Raw genomic sequence first — 22,590 nt, forward strand, 5'->3', positions numbered from 1 at the left:
TTGAATTTTGTGAAAGAATTGAATTTATGAACTACAAATTTGAATATAAAACTTATTTTTTTTATATTCGGAAAACTATTATAAATATTCAAAATGCATATGATCTTCGAAAACCATAACCTAATTTGAACATTTTCATTCCTAATTTCTTATGATTATTCGAACTGAAATTCTAGAATCCTAAACTGAATTATAAATAAAACTTTGGTTATAGGACTATGGAACCAGAACGACTGAAATGGGTTTATTTTAATAAAAAAAATAATATTTAGACCTGAGTTTCGATGAACAAGAAAGAAAATTTTGAAAAACTGTAGCAGACTTTCGAACTTGGGATGGGTTTTTCAGGTTTTTACATTATTTTTAATCCTGATTGTTACTCTTGAATAACCTTACTCTATTATTATTATTATTTATTGTGAATTTTAAACTTTGAGTGCAAAGTAGAATACCTCGCTTGCTTTTTGGACCCTCATGGAGAGGAGGGGGGGTTAATACCCTCCCCCCTCCCCAACACCTTTTCTACGGCCATGTTTGGTATTATATATTGTTGTTTTATGTTTTGAAATTGTAATCTTAAGTTTGGATCAAGTTTGCAAAAATCAGATTTGAACTGCTAAATTTTAAACTGTTTCTCTTTCTTTTGAAAATTTATTTTCATCGGTGATTTAAATCTTGGAATTTGTTCAAGAGTTTGATAGCTTCAGTGTATATGATTTCAGTTTAAAATAAGCTATTTAGTTAAAGAATGTAAAGGCTTTCTGAAAAAAACATATCAGTACTAAGTCAAACAAGCTGAATCTACTTAATATTTGACCAAATCCAAAAATTTAAACCATCGAAGAAAGCGGATTCCGTATTTTGTTACTGAAGGCTTCATTATACAAGCTACGCAAATAATTTTAAAGATTTGAGGATGCATTACCAAAAGTCAAAAAGTTATTATCACCGATAACTATTTATGTATACCAACTTAAGAAGGAATAATCAAATAGTAAATATTGAAAATTCTCTTTTGATTTTTTTTTCATTCGACTTTTTTTTAAACAAATCCGTCGCAATTTACACCTCCCCTCCTAAAGGGGTTCTTCCTTCGGCTCTGCTTTCAGCTATTTTTAGTCAAATTTTCAAGCAAAAATGCCCAATGAGAGATTTTCTACAGCGTTTGCAAAGTAATGCAATTTGGCGTGGGACATTAGACTGCGTCGATTAGGAGACATTTGTGAACTTTTCGAACCCTGGGTTCTAAAATGTTTTTTTTTATTCAAAACTTATTCATGGTTTTTTTTTTAAAAAAAGTTTATTAACGTTGACATGAGTAAATTTGAACTTTTATATGATGAAATATGAGAAAATTGAAGATTTTGTTCTGATAAATCAACATAACTTTCGTTTCTACTGTGGAACTGTTTTTTTGCCAATTGAAAAAATCTTTTAAAGAAATTTTCCACTGATTTTTTTTTCAAAGGTAGAAACTTCGTATCTTATTAGGCAAAAATGTTGTTGGCTGTTGATTAAGGGTATGTTTTTAGGCATTGAAAAATAATCAATTCAACTGACATCACTGCTGGCGCCTAGTGAGGTGTTACATGACTACTTTGCAAGCAACACTTCAATATGCACCAGCAGTGATGTCAGCTGAATATATTTGTTTTTAATGTCATAACATATAACAACAGCTTATAACTTTTTTGTCTTATGAGATACGAAGTTATGGTTTTCGACAAAATTCTAAGCGGAAATTTTCGGTTGCACAGAACAAGCAAAAACGATGTTGATTTTTTAGAACAAAATATAAAATTTTCGCATACATACATAACAGTACAAATTTACTCATGTAAACGTTACTTCAAAATTTTAGGAAAAATCTTGGATGGCTTTTGAACCGAAACGAAGCTTTTTCGACCCCAGAGTAAAAGAAATTCAAAAATCGATCAAGCTCAAATCGACCTAGACTGAGTCACCCTTTAGTACTGGAATGACTTACATGGATAAAATGTTCTAAAAAAAGGTGCCAAATGGAGCAAAACAACTATGCTTTAAGCTCAAACAATTTTAACAAAATAATTTTTTCAGTGATTGAACTATGTTTGAAAAAATTCATAAAATGCGACTTGAAGTTTTTTCTTTATCACTTTAAAATGTATCTGAAATGAAGAAATTATAACAAAAATATGTGTTAAATGAACTTTATAATACCATATTTTCAAAACAGTGGCAAACTCTCAATTTTTTTCAGATAAAGATTTCTTCAATGTTCATTATGGGTTCAATTGATCCCTAGAGTACAAAATTTTTTTTTCTTTTAAATAGATCGTGATCATTGTTGGTTACAAAATTATGATTATTTATCCAACAACAGATATTAATACAATAATTGTCTGGCAAAAAGGACTAAGAAAGTTGACTTTCTTTTAAAATCATAAATTAGCGCCTTAAAGTATGCAATTTAACTAGGGTCGAGACAAAGTTTTGAACATTCTTCTCCTGAGATTTATAAATTGTGAAATGAGAAAATACATGACCAAAACAGTTAATTGACATTCTTTTTTGAAATTTTGTTTGATTTTTTCCAAGGACCAAGGCCTTCGGAATGAAGGATCAAATTTCCTTCAAAAAAGGATCAAGTCTTCCATAGCATCAAAAATATCGCAATTTTTTACTTCCACCAAAATTCTTCTAGTTTATCTACGGGTTCAAGTATCGTTCCAACTTTTGGAGAATATTAATTTGAAATTACACGCTGTCAATGCAAATGCAAAAACGACGAGTTGCTAAATATTTTCAAAAAGATATGGTAAAAATAAGAAAAGGGGATCAAGTATCCCCATTCTCCCCTACTGAATTACAACTTAGAACAAAATTTTGAAAACTAATCCCAATTTTAAGTTAACAGTTTTGTCACAACTTTTTAAAACAAAAATTCACTGTTTCAAAGATTAAATTAAAAAAAAATTAACTCGCTTCAGATGTTCTGGTTCCAAGTTTAATAACCATACTTCAATGTCTGTGGTCAGGTTTGGGATTTAAAAGCTGTTGAAAACTTTGCCAGCCACAATAAAGATTGTTGCAATGTACGGATGACCCCTCTCGAGAATCTGTTGTTGATGTACTTTCCAGGTGGGGTGTTAAAGTGAGTATCGTTCGATTTCGCTTGAATCCTTTTTTGTTTTGTATAATAATATCCTACGACTTGCTTCTACAGTGTTTCTCACTTGTTTTTTTTTTATATCTTTCGCTTGTGTGGTTGTGTTTTCATGTGTGTTTGTGTCATTGTTTGTGCACCTAGAGTGTGTGTGTATTTGTGTGTGTATGTGTCTCGTGCAGGTGCCATACCTGGCAGGCTGAATTGGATGGGAACTTCGCGCTAAACTCACTCGGTCTCGTTCGCTCGCGTTCTTGTATGTACCTACCGTTTTCTTTTTTGTTGCTGTGTGTTATTCTACCTCCCTTTATCACTGCGGCGAAACGCTTCAATGGCTTATCATCTGCTGCTCCATCGAAGATTGGTGGGACAGCACTCTCGCAGCTGTCCTCCGTTGCCATTGCCATGGTTCTGGAATCGCTGATCCGGATGGCCGGCTGCTTCTGATGCTGGTCGTTGTCGTCCTCGGATGGTAGAAGAAGTTTTCGCCGAAGCTGACCACCACCTCGAAAAGTGGTGGTCCGTGGATGTTGCTGTTGATAGCCCTCGACCACTGCTGCTGGCCGGTGAAACCTTTAGGAGAGCTGTAGCTGCTAGAGCCTGACTGCAGCCTCCCATCGTCAGCCATCGGTAGAAGGTCAGCAGGGCCGTCACCAGAAGGATCACCACAAAGTGTCGCCTTCGTTCGGATGGCGAGGTCACTCGCGTGGCTGCCCCAGTTTGCATGGCCTCCGGATGTTCACCTGAAACGACCGCCCGAACTAATATGAGCGTTAATATATAAGGGATGAATCAATGAACAGAGAAGGGGGAGGGGGCAAAGGAGATGCCTCGGGAGGGAGCCGGTGGTCCATTCGTCCTGTGCGAAATGTGCGGAATGCACTGCCTTAGAGCTCTCGGAGGTAGGAACCTATCAAGTGATGACGGTTCAATTTGCAGCTTGATGAACTTCATCTTACGCTCGGATAATTTACGACGAAGAATTTATAGTGCCAAAGGTAGCGGCTTGGTTTCATCGTTCGATGAATCCTACAGATTGATATTTTTATGATCTCTATGACTAAATTGATACATTGTGGGGAAGGAACTTGACTAAATTTTAACTTAATATGTCCTACAGGGAGTCCTTAACTTCAAAATAAGGCCATTTTTTAAATATTCATCTATTTGATCTATTCAACTTCACAAGGCGCAGCTTTTGTAAATTGGCCCAAAAACTGACCTGTGCAAAATTTCAGCTCAATCGAATTTTAGGGGGGGCTTAGAAGCGCTCAAAAGTTCAGTTTTTCAATCCTCAAAAATTATCAAACGTAATCGGGAAATTCAAAATTTGAATTATGATGCCAAATGGTTTAAAAATTTAAAATCTGGGGCTATCTCGAAAATAAAACTACGACTTACGTTCTATTTTCTTTGATAGCTAATGTTTCTCTACTACTTTCCATCACCTTTGAAAATATGATAATTTTCAGGTACGTTCAGGTATGTTTATACTATTCCAGAGAATACACGATTCGGTGGTCGAGTGGTTAGCGTGGTAAGACGGTAACCGCTGGTCCACTGATGGCATGGGTTCGATTCCCATCTCGATACTGGGTGTTAAATGTTGATCTTAAGTCGTCCACGTCATTTATTCAGTCTCTAAAGCCTAGGAATAATTTATGAAAAAAATATCAATTTATCCTCCGAGAAAATTTGCCGCCGACCGTGGTCTAGAGGATACCATTCAAGTCTTCTAAGCCAGAGGTCATGAGATCGAATCTCGGTCACGGCAAACATTGTACTCTTTCTATGGGCTGGTGGTTTTAGCATTTTTAAGATGGTAGCCATCATATCCGTCGTAAAAATCGTTACTCGAAGTCGGATTAAATGGTAGTAATCTGGTTGCACTGCTGGTCGAGAACAACAAAGCTGTTCTCTCTTTTGACCCACGCGGGAGATAAAAAAGGAACGAAATCGTCTTCAAAATCTGCAAACATGGCGGACTTTTTAACTTATCCGATTTAAACCATTTAATACGACTTCGAGTAACGATTTTTACGATATTTTACTTGCGTTAGCTGGAACTACGATTCACAGTAACGTTTTTAATGACTTGAGTTATCATTTTTAATGCGATTTCATGTTTGCTGAGATGCATGTATATTGCCTCTACTTTGGTAGGTAAATGCTGTTTTTTCGAGTTTCATACCACCATTTCATAATGTTAATGAAACGTATAACAAAGATGTTTAGAAATATACCTACAAAAATGTTTGCCGGGCATACTTTCGCTTTCTTAATTCAATGTTTGGAAAATCGCTCAAGAAAAGCAATCAGGATTCATTTCAGGCTGCAAAACGTATACCTCCAAGTGCTGTGATACGCACATGGTGATGGTTTCCGTTGAATATTTGTCGAACATCATCACTAACTTGATACAAGAAAATATACCATGCCCCATCGAGGGCTACCGTTGCTATTCGTCACGTGGCCACGCTATCCACGCTTCATTATGTATAATGTTCGTTATTGATAGACGATCATGAATGTATCAGAAGGAAAAATTGAAGAAATACCAGGACAAAATGTATGAAAAACAGTCGGAGCACATGCTGGATAGTTCATTGCGGTTACCTAGTAATGATTTGTTCTTCTATGCAAAGCGAAAATAAAAAAAATCAACTGATAGCCTCCACAGTTCGTTCAAAACTTATACATATCAGTTGTGATCCTAGAAGGTAGAAAATCATCAAGGAAGGCTATCGTCATCGAGACGTTCATAGCTGATAGAATGCGTCCTTCTTTACCGCATCATGTTTTGCAAGAGTGTTTCAAATACAGGAGCGTCGTTGTCATGCATGATTGTTTTTATGATTTGAATAGAGAAGAAAAAATAGACTGCTTCGATTCTTTAGCTCAGAATGCATTAAAACATGACTCAGTGAAAATGATTGATTTTCGGAACTTAATTCCAAAATTTAAAGTTTGACAAGTCTTTTACTCTATTGGAATAACACTGACCGAAAATCGAAAATTCCAATCGTCAAATTTCGTCTCTTTTTTATTATTAGCTCGTTTGTAATACCTGTACTGTAGTATTGCAACCAATAAACCTTAACACCTTCTCTTATAGTATCTTTTCATTAATGAGGTTATGACATATAACATGCATTGCATTGAACATACCTACAGATACACACTACAATAATGCCGGAGTGAACAAGACTTTATAACATAAAGGGGCATTCGTGCACACAAGCGGCTAACCGGACAACACGCGTTTCGTTCTAGTCTCCCCACCGAACTCCACGATACTACAGCTACATACATTTATTGGTTCCGTAATGTGTATCAATTTTCGTCTATCGGTATAATTAGGGAAGGAGCGAGCTATATGCGCCTATTAAGCAGAACACTGATTTAATCAAATATCACATCGAATCTGTGTACAAAAACTATAAACACGTGTGCAGGCATCTGTTTTCTATACATTGGAGTAATTTTTATGTTAAAATTTTCTTCTGTTTCCAAGAAAATGATTTTATTATTAATACTGTCTAAAATGCCAAACCTCAAACAGTGCGGGCTAAATGCGCCTATTTATGTTTTCAACAAAATTTCTGTCATGATTTGTCATGGTTATTTGAAGTACCGTGAAGTAGGGTGAAACGGAACAATTTTCTAACTGTTTTCTTAATATTCCTGTCAAATTCAGCTTTTTGAGCTGCAAATTAACTTTATAAAATGAGGATTGTTATAAAATTAAAAAAAAAAGTCAGTTTTGTTCAAAATACACTTGCCCCCAAATGGGCTGAGTAGGGACATTTCCTTATTAATTGAGAAACTCGAAAGCTTAAAAACTGTTCAACATTATAAATGCGCTTGTTTTAATTTCCATTATTTTAAACGCAATTCAGTAAGTATTTTTTTGCTTTGGAGATTTTTTTAATTTATCTTATCTCTAATAATGACCTTTTTGTTACCGCCCAGACTTATATTCAAAGCTGTTTTTTGTAGCTGTTGGTGCCAAACTTCAGGGACAAAAAGACTCAAGAAAATTTTAGTTTGTTATTTCTTGATTTCCAGCGGTAATTGAAAGCTCTGGTCTTCTAAGATCAACTTCAATGTAGAATGACTCTTGTTGTAAAACTCCCTTGATAAAAAAAATCAGTTTTACATTATTTTCCATAATCTTAGAGGATCCCATACACTTTTATGGACATGTCTTGATGAACTTGAGGTGCAAAAAGCGTGCAAAAATATGTCAAACAACACTTGTGATAATATGAATTCTGCGATGATTTAATGATTTAATTAGACTTTTTAAATAATTTGTCAAGCAACAGAATGTCAGTTGAATTTATAGTTGTTTTTACGGTTTGAAGCAAGAAACGTTTTGGTCCTGAACGGAGGAAAACATAATGATATTTGGATTCCAACAATTTTTCTCATTTCTGCCCCGATTCACCTCCATTTTTTTATTCACCCCGTTTTACGGTATTTTGCAGCCTTTACTATTAAGAAAATATCGCAAATTAATAATTCTCAGCCTAAAAATAGTAGTAACGAATTAATTTAGGTATCGAATTTTAAATACGGTGAATATGCAAGCTGAAATGCTCAATTATTCCATAGCTCCGCTTACAAAGCAATTGCTCGTTTCGTTTTTGTCTCCGGAGCTAAGTATTGCTAAGCTCTCATTAACAGGATTATTAAAATCATCGTTGGTGAGTTCTAGTTACTGGCAAGAGTTTCCACCACAAATAAATACAGAATTGTAAATTTTCCAAAATCTTGTGCAAAACAGCAATTTAATCTTTCCTTGTTACTAGTTCTGGAGCTCTTTAACATTAATACTTATTATTCTTGCGTCGAGACCTTTCATTGACATTTCGTCCTCGTTTTTTGAAAATTTATTTTTTCATAGTTTCTAGTGAGATAACTATTACGGCACTAGAACTCTCCAACATTGATTTGATCAATTCTCGCGACGAGCGACGTTTAGTTTTTCGAAAATTTACAATTCTGTAGTGACTAGTGCTGGTAGCTTTTATCAGTTACTAGAACTCTCGAACATTGATTTTAATAATCCTCGCGTCGAGCCGTTTCATTTGACATTTCGTCCGAGGTTTTTGAAAGTTTACTATTTTATAGCGACTAGTGCTTGAAACTATTTCCAATTTCCCTTGTAAATATTACAAGTTACTAGTGCTGGAAACTTATCCTACTAGAAACTATAACTTTTATGCATTTATTTAAAAAATCTTTGCTTAAAGTTTCGCTTTTGTTTTTGAATTTTTTTTTTGTTTCTCGTATCAATTTCATTATTACAGTTTTAGTGTTACTATGCTAGTAACGCCAAAAACAATGACTATCGAACGAAAAATTTAAATAAATCAATTATGGCTTATTCAGGGTTTGTAACTAGATAGCAAATATGTTGTTCCCCCCGAAAGATTAAATCATTTCCTCAATACACATTATTTGGCTCAATGATTCAAACTTTGCTGAGCCAGCAATTTCAAGAAGTTTCGACTCTCTGAGCTAACATATTCAAATCAAAATGCAAAACCTAGTCTCTAAGAGACAGAATAGGTATTAAAAGGCTTAACTTGAGCATTTATTAATGTGTGAAAGTTGGCTTTCAGCTTTCTCGCTCTCTAGCTTGAAGAACTTTGATGCTCAACCGCATGAGCAAGACCACTCCAATCCCTGAGCTATATGTATGTATGCAGGATAAGTTGCTTACTAACAAGTGAATTGATGGAACAGTCATTTTCAAATCTCAAACCTTAGAGGAAAAAAAATTCTTCAGCTACAACTTCGCTGGAAATCAAAGCGATCATACTATTGGACCAAAATTGACTTTTATTACACCAGCGTTTTGACAATTCGGAAAATTGCCAATTTTCAGCAATCTTATAGGCACCCCGCAGCCAGGATAGCTAGATTACTTAGGTATGCTACTCCGTTGATTGCATATGTATTAGTAGGCCAACCAAAAAATAGTTATAGGAATTCCACAGAAATGTATAGAAATTTTTTAAAATATTAATTTTCCAGAAAAACTACTAATTTAAAAATTCTGCAAAAATTATAAAAATGTTCACCAAAGTATTTACAATGCATTAAGCTTTTTTGCGTATGGAAAAAGTATTATTAACGTAGATTTTTTATTGTGTTATGAAAAATGCTTTTTGCTAAATTCCTCATTAATGATTTTTTTAATATTTTGTAGTATCTAAAATAAAGAAGCATTCAAGTCATTTTTTAGCATATTTTTACAACTACATTTGAAAAAAATGCTTTCCGAAATTCGAATATTTTGCTGAAATACTGCTGAATTGCCAAAGAAAAACTAACTCGTAGTCAGAATATTGAAAGCTTTTGAACATAAATTTTACTAATTGGTACATAAGTTATTACAAAGAATGCAACTGATTACTTATCTGAACAATAAGACCCCTCAATTATCCATAAATTGTAACTTTGTTTCAAATCCCATACATATCGTTCGAAATTTCATAACTATTTTTAACCCTGCGTTTACACGGTTTTGTCGATTGAGGTCAAGCGCAATGTTATACCTATTGATCTACCTATCTTGCCCCGCAGCATAGTTGTAAACGCTTCTGGTAATCTGGCGCTTTATTTATGTTCTTATATTGCGTGGATTTTTGTAACTGTGCATTTCATGTAAACACATTAGACCGAAACAAATTTTAAATCCTTCTTTTGTCACTTGGAATTGACACATCACGAGGGGTGGGGTGGGGTGCGTATTATAAAAAATAATCAAAAATTTTCTCAAATTTAAATAAGTTGGAGCTTGCATGCAATATATAGGGGAGAGTGGGGATACTTGACCCCCTTTTTTTATTTTCACCATATCTTTTTGGAACAATTTAGCAACTCACCGTCTTTGACATTTTCTGACAGCTTGTAACTTCAAGTTTCTATGCTCCAAAAATTAGAACGGTACTTGAACCCGTTGATGAACTAGAAGCATTTTCGTGGGAGTTAAAAAATTGCGATTTTTCTGAAGTTAGGGGAGACTTGATCCCCTATTGAAGGAGACTTGATATTTTATTCAGGAAGCCCTAATCCTTGTATAAAAATCTAACAAAACCCCAAGATAGAATGTTAATTGACTATTTTGGTCATGTTTGTTCTCATTTCACAATCTTTAGCAGACATAATAAGAAAATTCTATAACTTTGTCTCAACGCTAATAATATTGCATACTTAAAGGCGCTTTTTTTTTATAATTAAAAGAAAATTTATTATTTTTGCTCTTTTCTTCAGACAATTGTTTGATAAATATTAGTTTTTGGATAAATATTAGTAATTTCGTAATCAGCAACCATAAAGATCAATTCAGAAGAAGAATATGCCGTTTGGAAGGGGGATCAGTTGTACCCATAATCATTAATTTAGAAAACTTTTTCTGAAAAAAGTTGAAAGTTTTCCATTGCTTTGAAAATATGGCATTATGAAGTTCATTTTACGCTCGAACGATTGATACATTGGAACAGATATTTTTTTCATAATTTTCCCATGTAAGGAACATTTTAAAGTGATGAAAAAAGATCTTCAAGTCACATTTTGTGAAATTTTTTAAACAAAGTTCAATTACTCAAACAATTATTTTGTTAAAATTTTTTAAACTCATTTTGGCACATTTTTCTAGAACATTTGATCTTTGTAAGACATTCCAGTTTTGAGATATAGCTAATGAATCAAGTTTACCCAGGGATCAAGTATCCTCATTCTCCCCTATGTATACAAGAATTTTTCAATTTTTTCAATAAAATATCTCAAACTTTATTTGTTCTTCCCTTCGGGATTTTCGGGAAAATCGAGGGGGGGGGGGGAATGACACAAGAAGAATTTGATTTTTATTCCGGCCTTATGTAGTTTAAAGTTTCTTCATGAAATTTGAGTTATGCTTTTCAGTGGAGCGCACATCCGTCAAGCGAAGAAACGAGATATCTCATATTTGTTCCGCAATGTATTAACAAAAATTTGAACTCTTTCATATAAAAAAAAAAACAATATATGAAGTGATTTTATAAATTAAATTCCTAATTGTTTAAGCCAATTTAAATCATTTTCTTCAATAATAAGGAATTATTTTCAATGAAATAATTAAAATAATTGATTTCTAAAATTCTATGTGCATTAATCTCGTGAAGCACAGGACGCCCCCCTTCGGCTGGGAATTTTGACAAGCGGAAACTTACCGTTGAGCACGTGAACCCGCACACTGGCGACATCTGCATTCGAGGGCGAGCAACTGTATTTGCCCGAATCGTCCAGGTCGGCGTTCTGGATCAGCAGGTGGGACGTGGTGATGTCTCCCTTCTCGGTGATAACCGAAACACCACCCCGGCTGGAATCGTAGCTGATGACCTCGTCGTGATGGTACCAGAAGATATAGGCCGGTGGTTCCGGACTGTACTTCACCGCACAAGTCAGATTGATGGTGCTGCCCTTGTCCACGTGCAGATCCGGCCCTCCGATGATTGTGGCCGTGGGAACTGCGAAAGAGATGAAAAATGGGAAAAATGTTAATTTCCACCTCCATTCGTCGGGTTTTCTTCGGTTTGATGATGGACAGAAAACGATTATTTAGGCTAACAAATGTTAAAGTAAGTATTTTCGTCACGTTTCTAAAGCCCATCATTAGTCAATTCTGACAAAAGTGGCTCTCCAAGGCCGCCGCAGCTTTCTTATGATCATTCTTGGGTTAATGAAATGAAACAAATATTCTCAGAAAGAACGATAAATGAGATGCTGTGGTAGGTTTGTGGCTAGCAAAAATTCGCAGACTCTCATCGCTAATGTTTGCTCATTGCTCAAACTGTCGCTAGGAATATCATCAGAATCGTTTCGTCTTCTTGCTTGTGCACTGAAGAAGCGTTCATCGCTCATTAGTCAATCAACACGACACTAAAGTGTTTCGAATTCCCTTCGAGGGCGGGAAGAATCTTGTCCTTGGTCGATGGACATCAGTGGGGAGTTCATTTAAGTTCACTACATTTTGATTTTTTTTGGGTGTGTCTTTATAAAGCGGGGCAGTGTTGCCATACTTTCAAAATGTCATACAGTAAATACCTGATTTGTCACTCCATTTAAGAGTGAAAAATTGGGGAGATTGACTTAGTCTGGCTATTTTAAAAATTCATTCAATTGGTAATTCTGTTGGAATAATAAAGCAATCTGACATAGATAATAGTAAAGGGTATTTATCATCAATTTTTGTCAATACAAACCCTATTCGATTTTGGCGTCACGTCCGAATATTTTGTGTTGCAAAAGTCGAATTTTGCCTTAATAAAACGGTTCTTTTCTCAACTTTTATTTCCACTTATATCTAGGAAAAAAAAAACTATTATTATTTTCATTGCTATAAGGAATGACTTTATTGAACAATAGCTGACCCAGTGTGCCTTTTTACAGCCTCAATAAAAAAAAATTGTGAAAATTATGGCAATTTTTATTTATTTGTACATATTTTTCAATAACATTATAAGAAGCAACCTCTTTAAACCTTTCTGAAACTTGATCTTTATTTATTTTTCAATTATTGTTTTGATTTTGCCCGCCTGATCTCCTACAGAGCACTGGGAAGTGTCCCTTCCCACTGTTCGAATAATCATACTAAAAAGTCTTACTAAAATTCGATCCATTTGTTTCAAAAGACAGACGATGTGATTAAAAACTGGTACCTTGATTGAACGTACAAATAATTCCGACACCCGTGCTCATTGGTCCAGAATGGGAATTTTGAAAGACAAAATTAATAACACAGAAACTATTAGATTTAGGCAAAAAGTGTCTTCAGCAAAGATGCTCATCAAATAAAAACACATTCCACGTGCTTTTACCGCTCACAAATGAACTTTATCCGTTAGCGTATAAAATATCTTAAAATTGTCAATAGTTTTGAAAATTCAATCACTCAAACCAAAAAAAAACCAAAAAATTTTACTAATTATTATATTATTTAGAAAATCAATTTTTTCTTGAAAAAAGTGTAAATGATGACAACTTTAAAAAAATAATTATCTTAAATATATGGACTGATTTAATTTTTCTTTTGAAAAATTATCAATTCTTTTTTGAACCAATAAATACAACTTAATTTAGTAGGGTTGTTTTGAAAGGCAAACACAAATAGTCAAAATGAGTGAATTCATGTCATAAAAAAAAAGAACTTTTTTTTTAATTTTATGAGAAAGTTTTGACATTAAATAACAAAAAAATTGGGGACGATGGTGAGACGACCCTGAATCACTAAATCTTATAGAATTCGGTTGGAATCCTACTAAGTAACAGCAGCACGAATGAGGGAATTCACATCACAAAGGGAAATCTTTTCTGGCCCTCCAGATGGTGAGTTTTAACAAATTAATTTACGAATTAATTAGTTTGTTATTTTTAAATAGAAAAACAAAAAATATTTATAAAACAAAAATTAAATTTTTTTTTGGTGAACCTTCAAATAATGACTGTAAGAAACAGTAGTAATTTTAACGAATGATTCTTCAATATGTTGCTGTTTAAGTTTCAGTCAAAATGAGAGAAGAGATACTGAACTGAATAAACTGACATTTAGAGTGAAAAGCGGGAAGGTGGGACATTCTCGAAAAAGCGGGACGTTTCCCGCTTTTGCGCGCGAATGGCAACCCTATTTTCTTGTTCTTAATGCTCAACATCACATTCAAGAAGATTTTAATAAACTATGCAATGCCACAAAATTTACATTCTTCCAAGGATCAACAAAAAGCTAATTTTTATTAACTTAGGTGCCCTGAAACTTATTTACAATTTTTCTATTAGCTTTTGCTTTTCAATTGCAATCAAATTAGAAATTTATGCATTTTCTTTAAGTTGTAAAAGTACAAAACATTTATAAATAAAGATATAAAATCTATTATCAATTTCCTCCAGAACTTCAAGTAATTTTGAGTTCTGCAGAAAAAGTTATAGAAGTGTTCAACTTGCTTACTTTTTTCCTATTAAACGAAATTAAAAAATATTGAATCAAATTGAATTTTGGATAGTTTTAAAAGCTAACATCGAATCGTTTTACAAGTTTCTACAAATTTTAGAAATTAAATCAATTTTTTAAACTATCTTCAGTAATGTTCGAAATTCTTGTAATGATATCTTTCCACATTTTTTAAAAACTGTAGAATTTAACTTTTTCAGATCATTCGTCATCATTATTAAAATATTATATCTTATTTGAATAAATTAGGTTTAAATCAATTTAAAATCAGATATTTTTTTAAATGTAGATTCATTTATTCATCAGTTATCAATGATTGAATAAATGAATTGACATAAAATTGATACATTTTTAAACTTTAAATTTTCATATCACCTAAATTGAATGAGATTAATAAAATTTATCATAGTATTCGAGTTTAAGACACTTAAATTTACCAAATCAATCAGACGTGTTTATTAAAAAAAAACTCTGTCTAAAATGTTTTTAAACTAATCATTTAATTTTCATATTTTGAATTAACTGTTAGATAAATTTTATTGTAATTTAAAATTTTCTAATAAGTTTACCGTACTTTTAAGTCAAACTATTTAAATTTTACGAAATATTTCAAATAAGTTTGTATTTGTTTTAAATTCTAAATTTTTGTGTTCTGAAAACATAGCCTTTCTAGAGCCTTTAATTCAAAATTTGTAATGAGAAAATTTTCAACTTTAAAACCTGCTATTGAAAATTTTCAAACGGTTCATTTATTTTTATTATATCAATTTAAGTTTTGGAATCGATCATGATTTTTTTTTAATCTTTGAGAAATTCAAAAATTGAATCGCAGTTGCAACTTTAAAGCTAAATTTTAATGCGAAATGGTAACTTTATTTGTATTATTTACAGCAAATATGTTGTATTAAAAATTTTAAACAAATATCATTTGGATATTCAAAAAGGAACTATTTAAGCCTTCAAATTTGATACTGGAAAATTATTAATAAAGAAAAAGGCTTTATCACTGACTTTGATTACTGGTATTCTTAAAAGTTAGATTAAAAATTCTATAAATAAAATTCTTTTATCAAATTAAATTCAATAATCAACTATTGAATAAATTATCCTTACTTCCTAATTATCGAGAATTTACAACTCAAATCGCGATTATTTTTTTTCAAACTCGAGATACTCCAGCGGAATTTTTCAATCAACCCTTCAATGAAATGTATTTGAGATAAATAATAAATAGCAATTATTATCATTTTCCAAAAATAAAAACTAATCATGGTTTATTTCTGGATCTGTTATTCAGGCTGGAAGAAATATCAATTTCTTCTTTTGTCATCCCTCCTTCAAAATTTTCAGAAACCAGAAGGGGGCAATAAATAAAATTTGAAGTATTTTATATAAATTTCGATAAAAAATTCAAGTATCGGAAAGATTACAAGACCAAAAAACTAAATTTTGTAAGATAAGAGTTATTTCACCTTTTGTATTCTTGATTTTTTTTTTGGATTTTTCGATAAAAAATACTTGATTTGTAGGTTTTTTGCAATGTTATAGAGTGCAATTTCGTTGCTTACAAGATTTCGTGCTATTTATTTCAATTTATTTGTTTCTCGCGTTATTTTTTTTGGCCCCCCTTTGCGATGTTCCAACTCCGAGTGACAAAAGAAGGATTTGAAATTTGTTCCGGCCTTATTTTAGAATGCAATTTTTTTTTTAATTCTGGTGTTTTACTCCAATTTCTGTGCATTACCTCTTTTGCTCGAAGCTTTAAACTCCGGTTTTATTCGAAATTATTATTTGCATTTTTCATCTGGTGTGTCAAAAACATTAATATAAAATTTTAAAACTAAAATGCATGGAATTTATTTTAGAGCGAGTTTTCAGTTCAGAATAAGGAACATCATTCTGAATAATTGTTCAATGACGTACCGGAAATCGCACTTTCATTCTAATTTGTTTTAAAATTTAAAATTTCTTGAGTTTGCGTGATAATCATGAGGCTTACTCTTGGTGTTAGAAGTAAATTCCCATATTTGTTGTGTATTTTTGATATAAACTGCCGGCCAAAAGTTTGGGATCACCCCCTCAAAAACATGAAAATCTCTCAGTCTTGATCGCTTTGACACAAATTATAGTAATTTTTGGTTTTATTCGAACTTAACTTTACATCTTTTCTGTCCCCAAAAGAAACATAAAATTGTTGCATACATCCAGGGGTAAAAAGGAGTAAAATATCTCACACCATAAGGCAGCGAACCTAGCGGTTGATTTTGGAAGCTAGTAGTTTCACTCAAGATTAAAGATAGTTCTACTCAAGATTAAAGAAAGATCCAATCTAGATCATGTTTTAATTTTGAAAACTACGCCTTCTATTTGACATGTTGATGGAAAACTCGTGAAAAACCTGAATAATGCTAATTATGAGATTTAGAACCATTTTAGTCATTGAGAATCTTTTCTTATCGGTTAAAAGTTACATAAAATGAAAGTTGAAAATACGTACTTTCTACAATCTGCCAAAAATATCATTTCATTTAATAGATTTAAGGAAAATGACAAAGTTTGAATGACAGAATCCAGAAAATATGATGTTTCAACATTTCGATAAAATTAAAAGATCTTAGGAAAAGTAAATAGTTGTTGAAAGACCTTTTTCTACTTTTTATCACTCCGTTCAAAACTTCTTAATCACTTCGAATCAGCCGTACTCCATACATCAGGCTCTCTTAACGAAATGACTTTATTCACACCACACACGGCCGGTACTCAACCGTCAAAAGACGAGAAAGGCGGCTTTCCCATTCGGTCAAGCTGGCAATCCTGAAGGGTGTGACCCGGGACCGGCGATCAATTTAGCTGATTCACCTAATCAACACACCGCAATCAGAGATGGAAAATGGACGACTTGTTTTGCTCTTGTGGCTGACTGGCTGGTTGGTCTGATTTTCGTTTTCGGCTTCGGCTACGATAAATCACAATTTCCACTCCACAGTTTTCCTAAAAAAGTGGAACCGGGCGAGGTTAAGCAGAAAGGATGCAGAGCAAAATGTATACGACTGTTTTTGTCCTGGAGCAGATTTGAAGTTTTGTTGCTTCCTTTTTTCCCATCGCCCCCTTTTTCGGATCTATGTAGCTTCCTGCGGCCATTACTCGATTGCATTCGGAATCGAGGGTAACAACCGAGCCGTGCTGAGCTGGAAAATGAAAACCTCCCGTGGTGGTTTTGTTGATGGAAAATCTATGCTTCTGGTTTTGATGTTTTTGTTGCTGAGAAGCAATCGAATCTAACGAGTTTCGTCGTTAAATTTTTCCAACAGGGAGTAAAAAATAAACAACACGAAAATCGGGAGCCTTTTTCATTTGTCGATTGAATGATTTGTTCTCTTATTTTGACTCGCGATGCTGTGAGAAAGATTTTGATTACACCTCTATTAATGACCCCGTTCGCACAGCTGTCAACACAGTATAAATCTTCTCTGCAGTCCATGTCCAACTTTCAAATTGAAACATTTTATGGAAATGATGTTTACGCCGTTAATTGATATCCCTTGATCCTTTCTCGCTTTTTCACAGACGGTCCATCAAGCCGAATCCAGAGCTCAAGCTCAAACGAACTGAGGCAGATAATTAAATACTTTGGGAAGCTGTTGCCAACATTTGCCGCGCCACCTTCTGCCCACGCCGCCGGATGCTTCCGGTTGAAATTCACACCAGTAGTCACCGGAATTCAGCAGCAAAATGGAGGCGAGGCCATTATCAGAAGAATGCCAAAACAAACAACATCAATACGACACAGCGACAAATACCCAAACCGTTGTGTAAACACTAAAATTCATTTCCGCTCACTCGGCGACATTTTGCTTGGCTGCCGGCTGCTGTCCCACAAAAGTGGTCCTCCAAATTTTGCGTCTGCTTCAATTCAAAGTTGAATTTCTTCATTTTTTTTTTGCGCCCAACCCACCCCATCCGCATTTAGACCGACCCCAAACGGAACGCTCGAGGACCATTCCGGGCAATTATTTCCGTGAGCAGCAGCAGTTGTTTGCGATTCGCCTTATTACGTTCATAATTATCATCCAGTGAACCAACCGAACGGCTGCTGCTTCTTCTTCTTGATGGCAATGGGTTGGGGCGCCATGCGAAAGTTATTGAGTTTTCGAAGAGTTAACGGGTCGTTACAATGAAAAAGCAATCAAATCTGGTTGGGCTGCTGATTTACGGCAAGGTCTCACTTAGCTGTAAAGTTTCGATGATAAACTGTAACTAGAAAAAAAAAACGAAGCGTGGCAGGTTTCACTCTCTGGAGCCACCACATTGAAGGGCACTTCATTTGATACTGTTTATCTTAAATGGACAACATCAAAGAGTCATTTCCGAAACTTGTGATACCAAAATTAGCATATTATTATCTTATTTTCATTAAATTATACGTAAATGAATCAAAATTTCTTGTTGAATTCTTTGAGCTGTAATTTACAGCCCAATAACAAGAAATAGAGACCCGATAATTGTACTATCGGATAATAAATTGCTTACAAAAATTGTGGAAAAATAAAAGTTAATGTCAATTTTAACGCTTGTTTATTGACAACACGACGTTTTCAGATAAAATTAACGGTGCTGTAATACCTATGACTCTACAAAAAAGTTTTTGATTTTGATATTTCCTCGTAATTAGGGGAGTAATTACCGTCAACTGGGGCATCAACACTTTCCAACTTCCATGGCTTCTAAAAACCACATCCCGGCAATGTTTTACAAACCGTGTGGAGCACATCTCTCAGACTTCCCCTCAGATTTCCCTTTTTTTGACAGATTTGAGCTTTTTTCTTCAGATTTGAGCTTTCATCTAGTATGCTCTCAAGACAAAAAAAAAGCTTAAGGGGAGAGAAGGGTCTAACACTTTCAAAAAATCGATATTTTTTATTTTTTTTTATTTTCTTATTGTAAAACATTTCAAGAATGTTGTGTCAAATTTTCAAGTCAATTGAAGCAAAACTTTAGAAATTATAGACTTTTATCTCCTCTTATCTAATACTGCAAGAGAGAGAGAGCAGAAACTTCAAACGCGTTTTTCTCGAAAGCACATTTTTAAAGTCCGTGGACATCGTCATTTTAAAACTACTTAACCGATTCTTTTCAAATTTGGAACATATTTTCTACAAATAAAATACCAAGCCCCAACGATTTTTTTTTTACTTTGGGGAAATTTTACAGATAAAAAATGGCGGATTTTTTCGTGAAAAATCGTTGCTTTTACTTCAAACAGCCACAAAAATTTCATAAATTTTTTTTTAAGTTAAATAAAATCGTTGGGGTCCAGAAAAACATCCATTAAAAATACTTTGCTCTGATTTTTTGACTTCAGATGATTCTGTGCTGAGATACAGTGTCCACCGCAAATCCTGTTTTCTCAAAGGCATCCTCGAAAGTGCTCCGTCACCGGCTCATTTTTCAATATTTTTCTACGAAAAAAATACTAAATGTTCTTTAACAATGCTTTGTATGATGCAAAAAATTTGCATACATCTGTTTAAACGATAGCTCTAAAAAAATTCGTGAAAATGGTGTTTTTTTACCCGTTAGACCCTACTCCCCCCTTAAATCTGAGGAAAAAATTAAAATCGAGATTCACAACCACTTATTTAAAAGATGTTGGTCACACGATACATAGAAAAATCGTGTAACGTTGCCGGGATCTGCTAAAAACCAGGTCCCGGCAACGATACAGGATTTGTCTATGTATTGTGTGACCAACATCTTTTAACTATGTAAGTGTAGGTGATTCTCGTTTTAAAGCTTTTTTCCCTCAGATTAAAGCTTTTTTTCCTTGAGAGCATTGGAAATAAAAGCTCAAATTTGAGAAAAAAGCTTAAATCTGAGGAAAAAAGCTTAAATCTGAGAGATGTGCTCCACACGGGTTGTATATCGTTACTGGGATCTGTCAATATCAGATCCCGACAACGATAAACAATCCGTGTGGAGCACATCTCTCAGATTTAAGCTTTTTTCCTCAGATTTAAACTTTTTTCCTCAGATTTAAGCTTTATACTTCAGATTTAAGCTTTCATCTGGTATGGTTTCAAGGAAGAATAAAGGTTAAATCTGAGAGAAAAAAGCATAAAAATGAGATTCACCAACACTTAGTTAAAAGATGTTGGTCACACGATACATAGACAAATGCTGTATCGTTGACGAATCTGATCAGTATAAAAACAAGGGGATGCAATGATACAAAATTTTTCTATGCATCGTGTGACCACCATCTTTTTGCTAAGTGTTAGTGAATCTCTTTTTTAAGTTTTTTTTCCTCAGATTTAAGCTTTTTTTGCCTTGAGAGCATTGGAGATGAAAGCTCAAATCTGAGAAAAAACTTAAATATGAGGAAAAAAGCTTTAAAAGCGCTGCCGCCAGGAGGATGCAGTTCCATTCAACCCGTGTGGAGCACATCTCTCAAATTTAAGCATTTGTCTCAGATTTAAATCTGTGTTAAAAAAAGCTTAAAAACGAGATTCACTAACAATTAGCTAATAGATGTTGGTTACACGATACATAGAAAAATCGTAAAGCATTGCATCCCCCTGGCTGCCGCATAGTTTTGTAGATTGACGAAGCACCGCAGTGTGTTTTATGACGCAGGGAGTCAAAAAATAATCCTTATTTTACAAATTAAAACATATTTTAAAATTTCCACTTCAGAAAATTCAGCCATCAATTTCCAAAAAAATAGTCACGAAACAAAAAACGAACTTGAAAAAAAGTGAGTTGAAATCCTCAATATGTAAATCTAAAGAAGACAATGTTACATCATACAATAAATTTACAGTTCTCCACTGAAGAATCCTACAAATAAAAGGCGAAACGTCTGGACAGTAGTAGAAATCATTCGATTTTCAAAAATATGACTTACTAAGCCGTTAACATTTAAAAATTTGATTTTAATAAAAAAAAGTCAAATAAAACCGTTTGAAAATTTATAGTTTTTAATATACTTGTGATGTCCTAACGCATACAGCATCAATTGCTGTAGTTTTTGTTTTTTTTTTCAAATTAATTTTTCTAATTTTCTGCATTCATTTATGGGTAGATGTGCTGCATACATTTAGGGGAGGCATTTTTTTTTCTTTAACATTTTTGCTTAACAATGCATTCATAAAAAATAGTATAAAAAGTGAAATAAAGAGTATCTGACTTCTTTGGCATAAATTCTTTTAGATTATTAGTTATACATTTATAATCATTACTTTCGAGAATAAGTCTTTAAAGTGTTCAGTTTTTTTAAGCTTTAATAAATATGATTGATTTCAGATGGTATTTTACAATAGTAGTTTTAACCTTTTTTGTGTTTTGTTTTGGACAATTTTGAATTTTAATTCCGAATCTGAATTCTGCATTTTGAACCTGCAGAAAAATTTTGAATTCCTAATTTGAAATAGATTTCTGAACCTAAGTTCAAAACAAAAATACCCAATAATTATTATCAGAACTGACAGATTCCATAACCAGAAATCTTTTATTTGAATTTTGAATCTTTGATCCTCTATATGAATTTTTACTCATTTATTTATTCATAATTCAACTAGTGAATCTGAATGAAAATACCGAATGATGACACTCTGATATTTTTTAAAACGAACACAAACACATAGGATCTCTATGAAACTTGATGTTTCTTCGAAGAGATTCCTTTTTCTTAACTCTAAGCGTACATCTTTCGAGGATACGATGGCTAGTATCTTACAAATGCTAAAATCACCAACCCACAGAGAGTGTACTATGTATGCAGTGACCTAGATTCGATCTCATGCCCACTGGCTTAGAAGATTTGAAGGCTGCCCTCTATGCCACGGGCTGCGTCTGGATCACCATTATGAAACTTTTTTTAGTATCAACTCTGCGTAAGAATTCAGAGTAAAAATTTCAAATCCAAATCTTAAAAACGGTTTGTTATTTAGAATAATTACTTTTAATATTCCGGAACGATGACTCATCGGCGATGAGTTTCGAACATAGAAAAATCATCTAGTTTTAGTTTTAAATGCAAAACCAAGATTCGAATCAGGATTTTGTACGAATGATGAACCGAACCAAAAAATAGTCCAGAATATCAAACTGGATACAGATTCAACAATCCGGTCACAGGCAACAACTTGAGATTAAAAAAAAATGAAGTCAGAACATTGAAAAGAATTCAAACCTCAGCAAACCAGATATTTTCCCGCACCTAATCTAGCTGGGCAAATCCGGGTTATTTTATTTAAAAACTTTGATATCCAGGCAAATTTAGGAATTCTTTATTTTGAATCAAAAAGAAAAAGCTCTAAAAGATGTTTTTTATTTAATGAAAAACATCAGGCAGTTTATTTTGATAAACTTTGTCAAAAAATTGTTTTGGACATATAATACATAATTGTTAAGGAACAATTTAAATTGTTCTAAGATTTTGTAAATA

At 33.4% G+C, this 22,590-nt stretch overlaps 1 protein-coding gene across 1 annotated transcript in view; it reads right to left on the bottom strand.

The window, feature by feature from the left end:
* Window positions 1-1,709: 1,709 nt before the first annotated feature.
* LOC129742822 (uncharacterized) overlaps window positions 1,710-22,590 on the bottom strand; it is a 48,431-nt gene continuing 27,550 nt past the window's right edge. The window contains exons 3-4 of the mRNA XM_055734762.1: window positions 11,371-11,667; window positions 1,710-3,888 (exon numbers count right to left, since the gene is read on the bottom strand). Coding sequence (XP_055590737.1) covers window positions 3,485-3,888; window positions 11,371-11,667 — 701 coding nt within the window. The 3' untranslated portion in view covers window positions 1,710-3,484. The remainder of the gene's footprint in view (window positions 3,889-11,370; window positions 11,668-22,590) is intronic.

Source organism: Uranotaenia lowii, chromosome 2 (genome assembly GCF_029784155.1).
Source record: "Uranotaenia lowii strain MFRU-FL chromosome 2, ASM2978415v1, whole genome shotgun sequence".
Classification (NCBI taxonomy): domain Eukaryota; kingdom Metazoa; phylum Arthropoda; class Insecta; order Diptera; family Culicidae; genus Uranotaenia; species Uranotaenia lowii.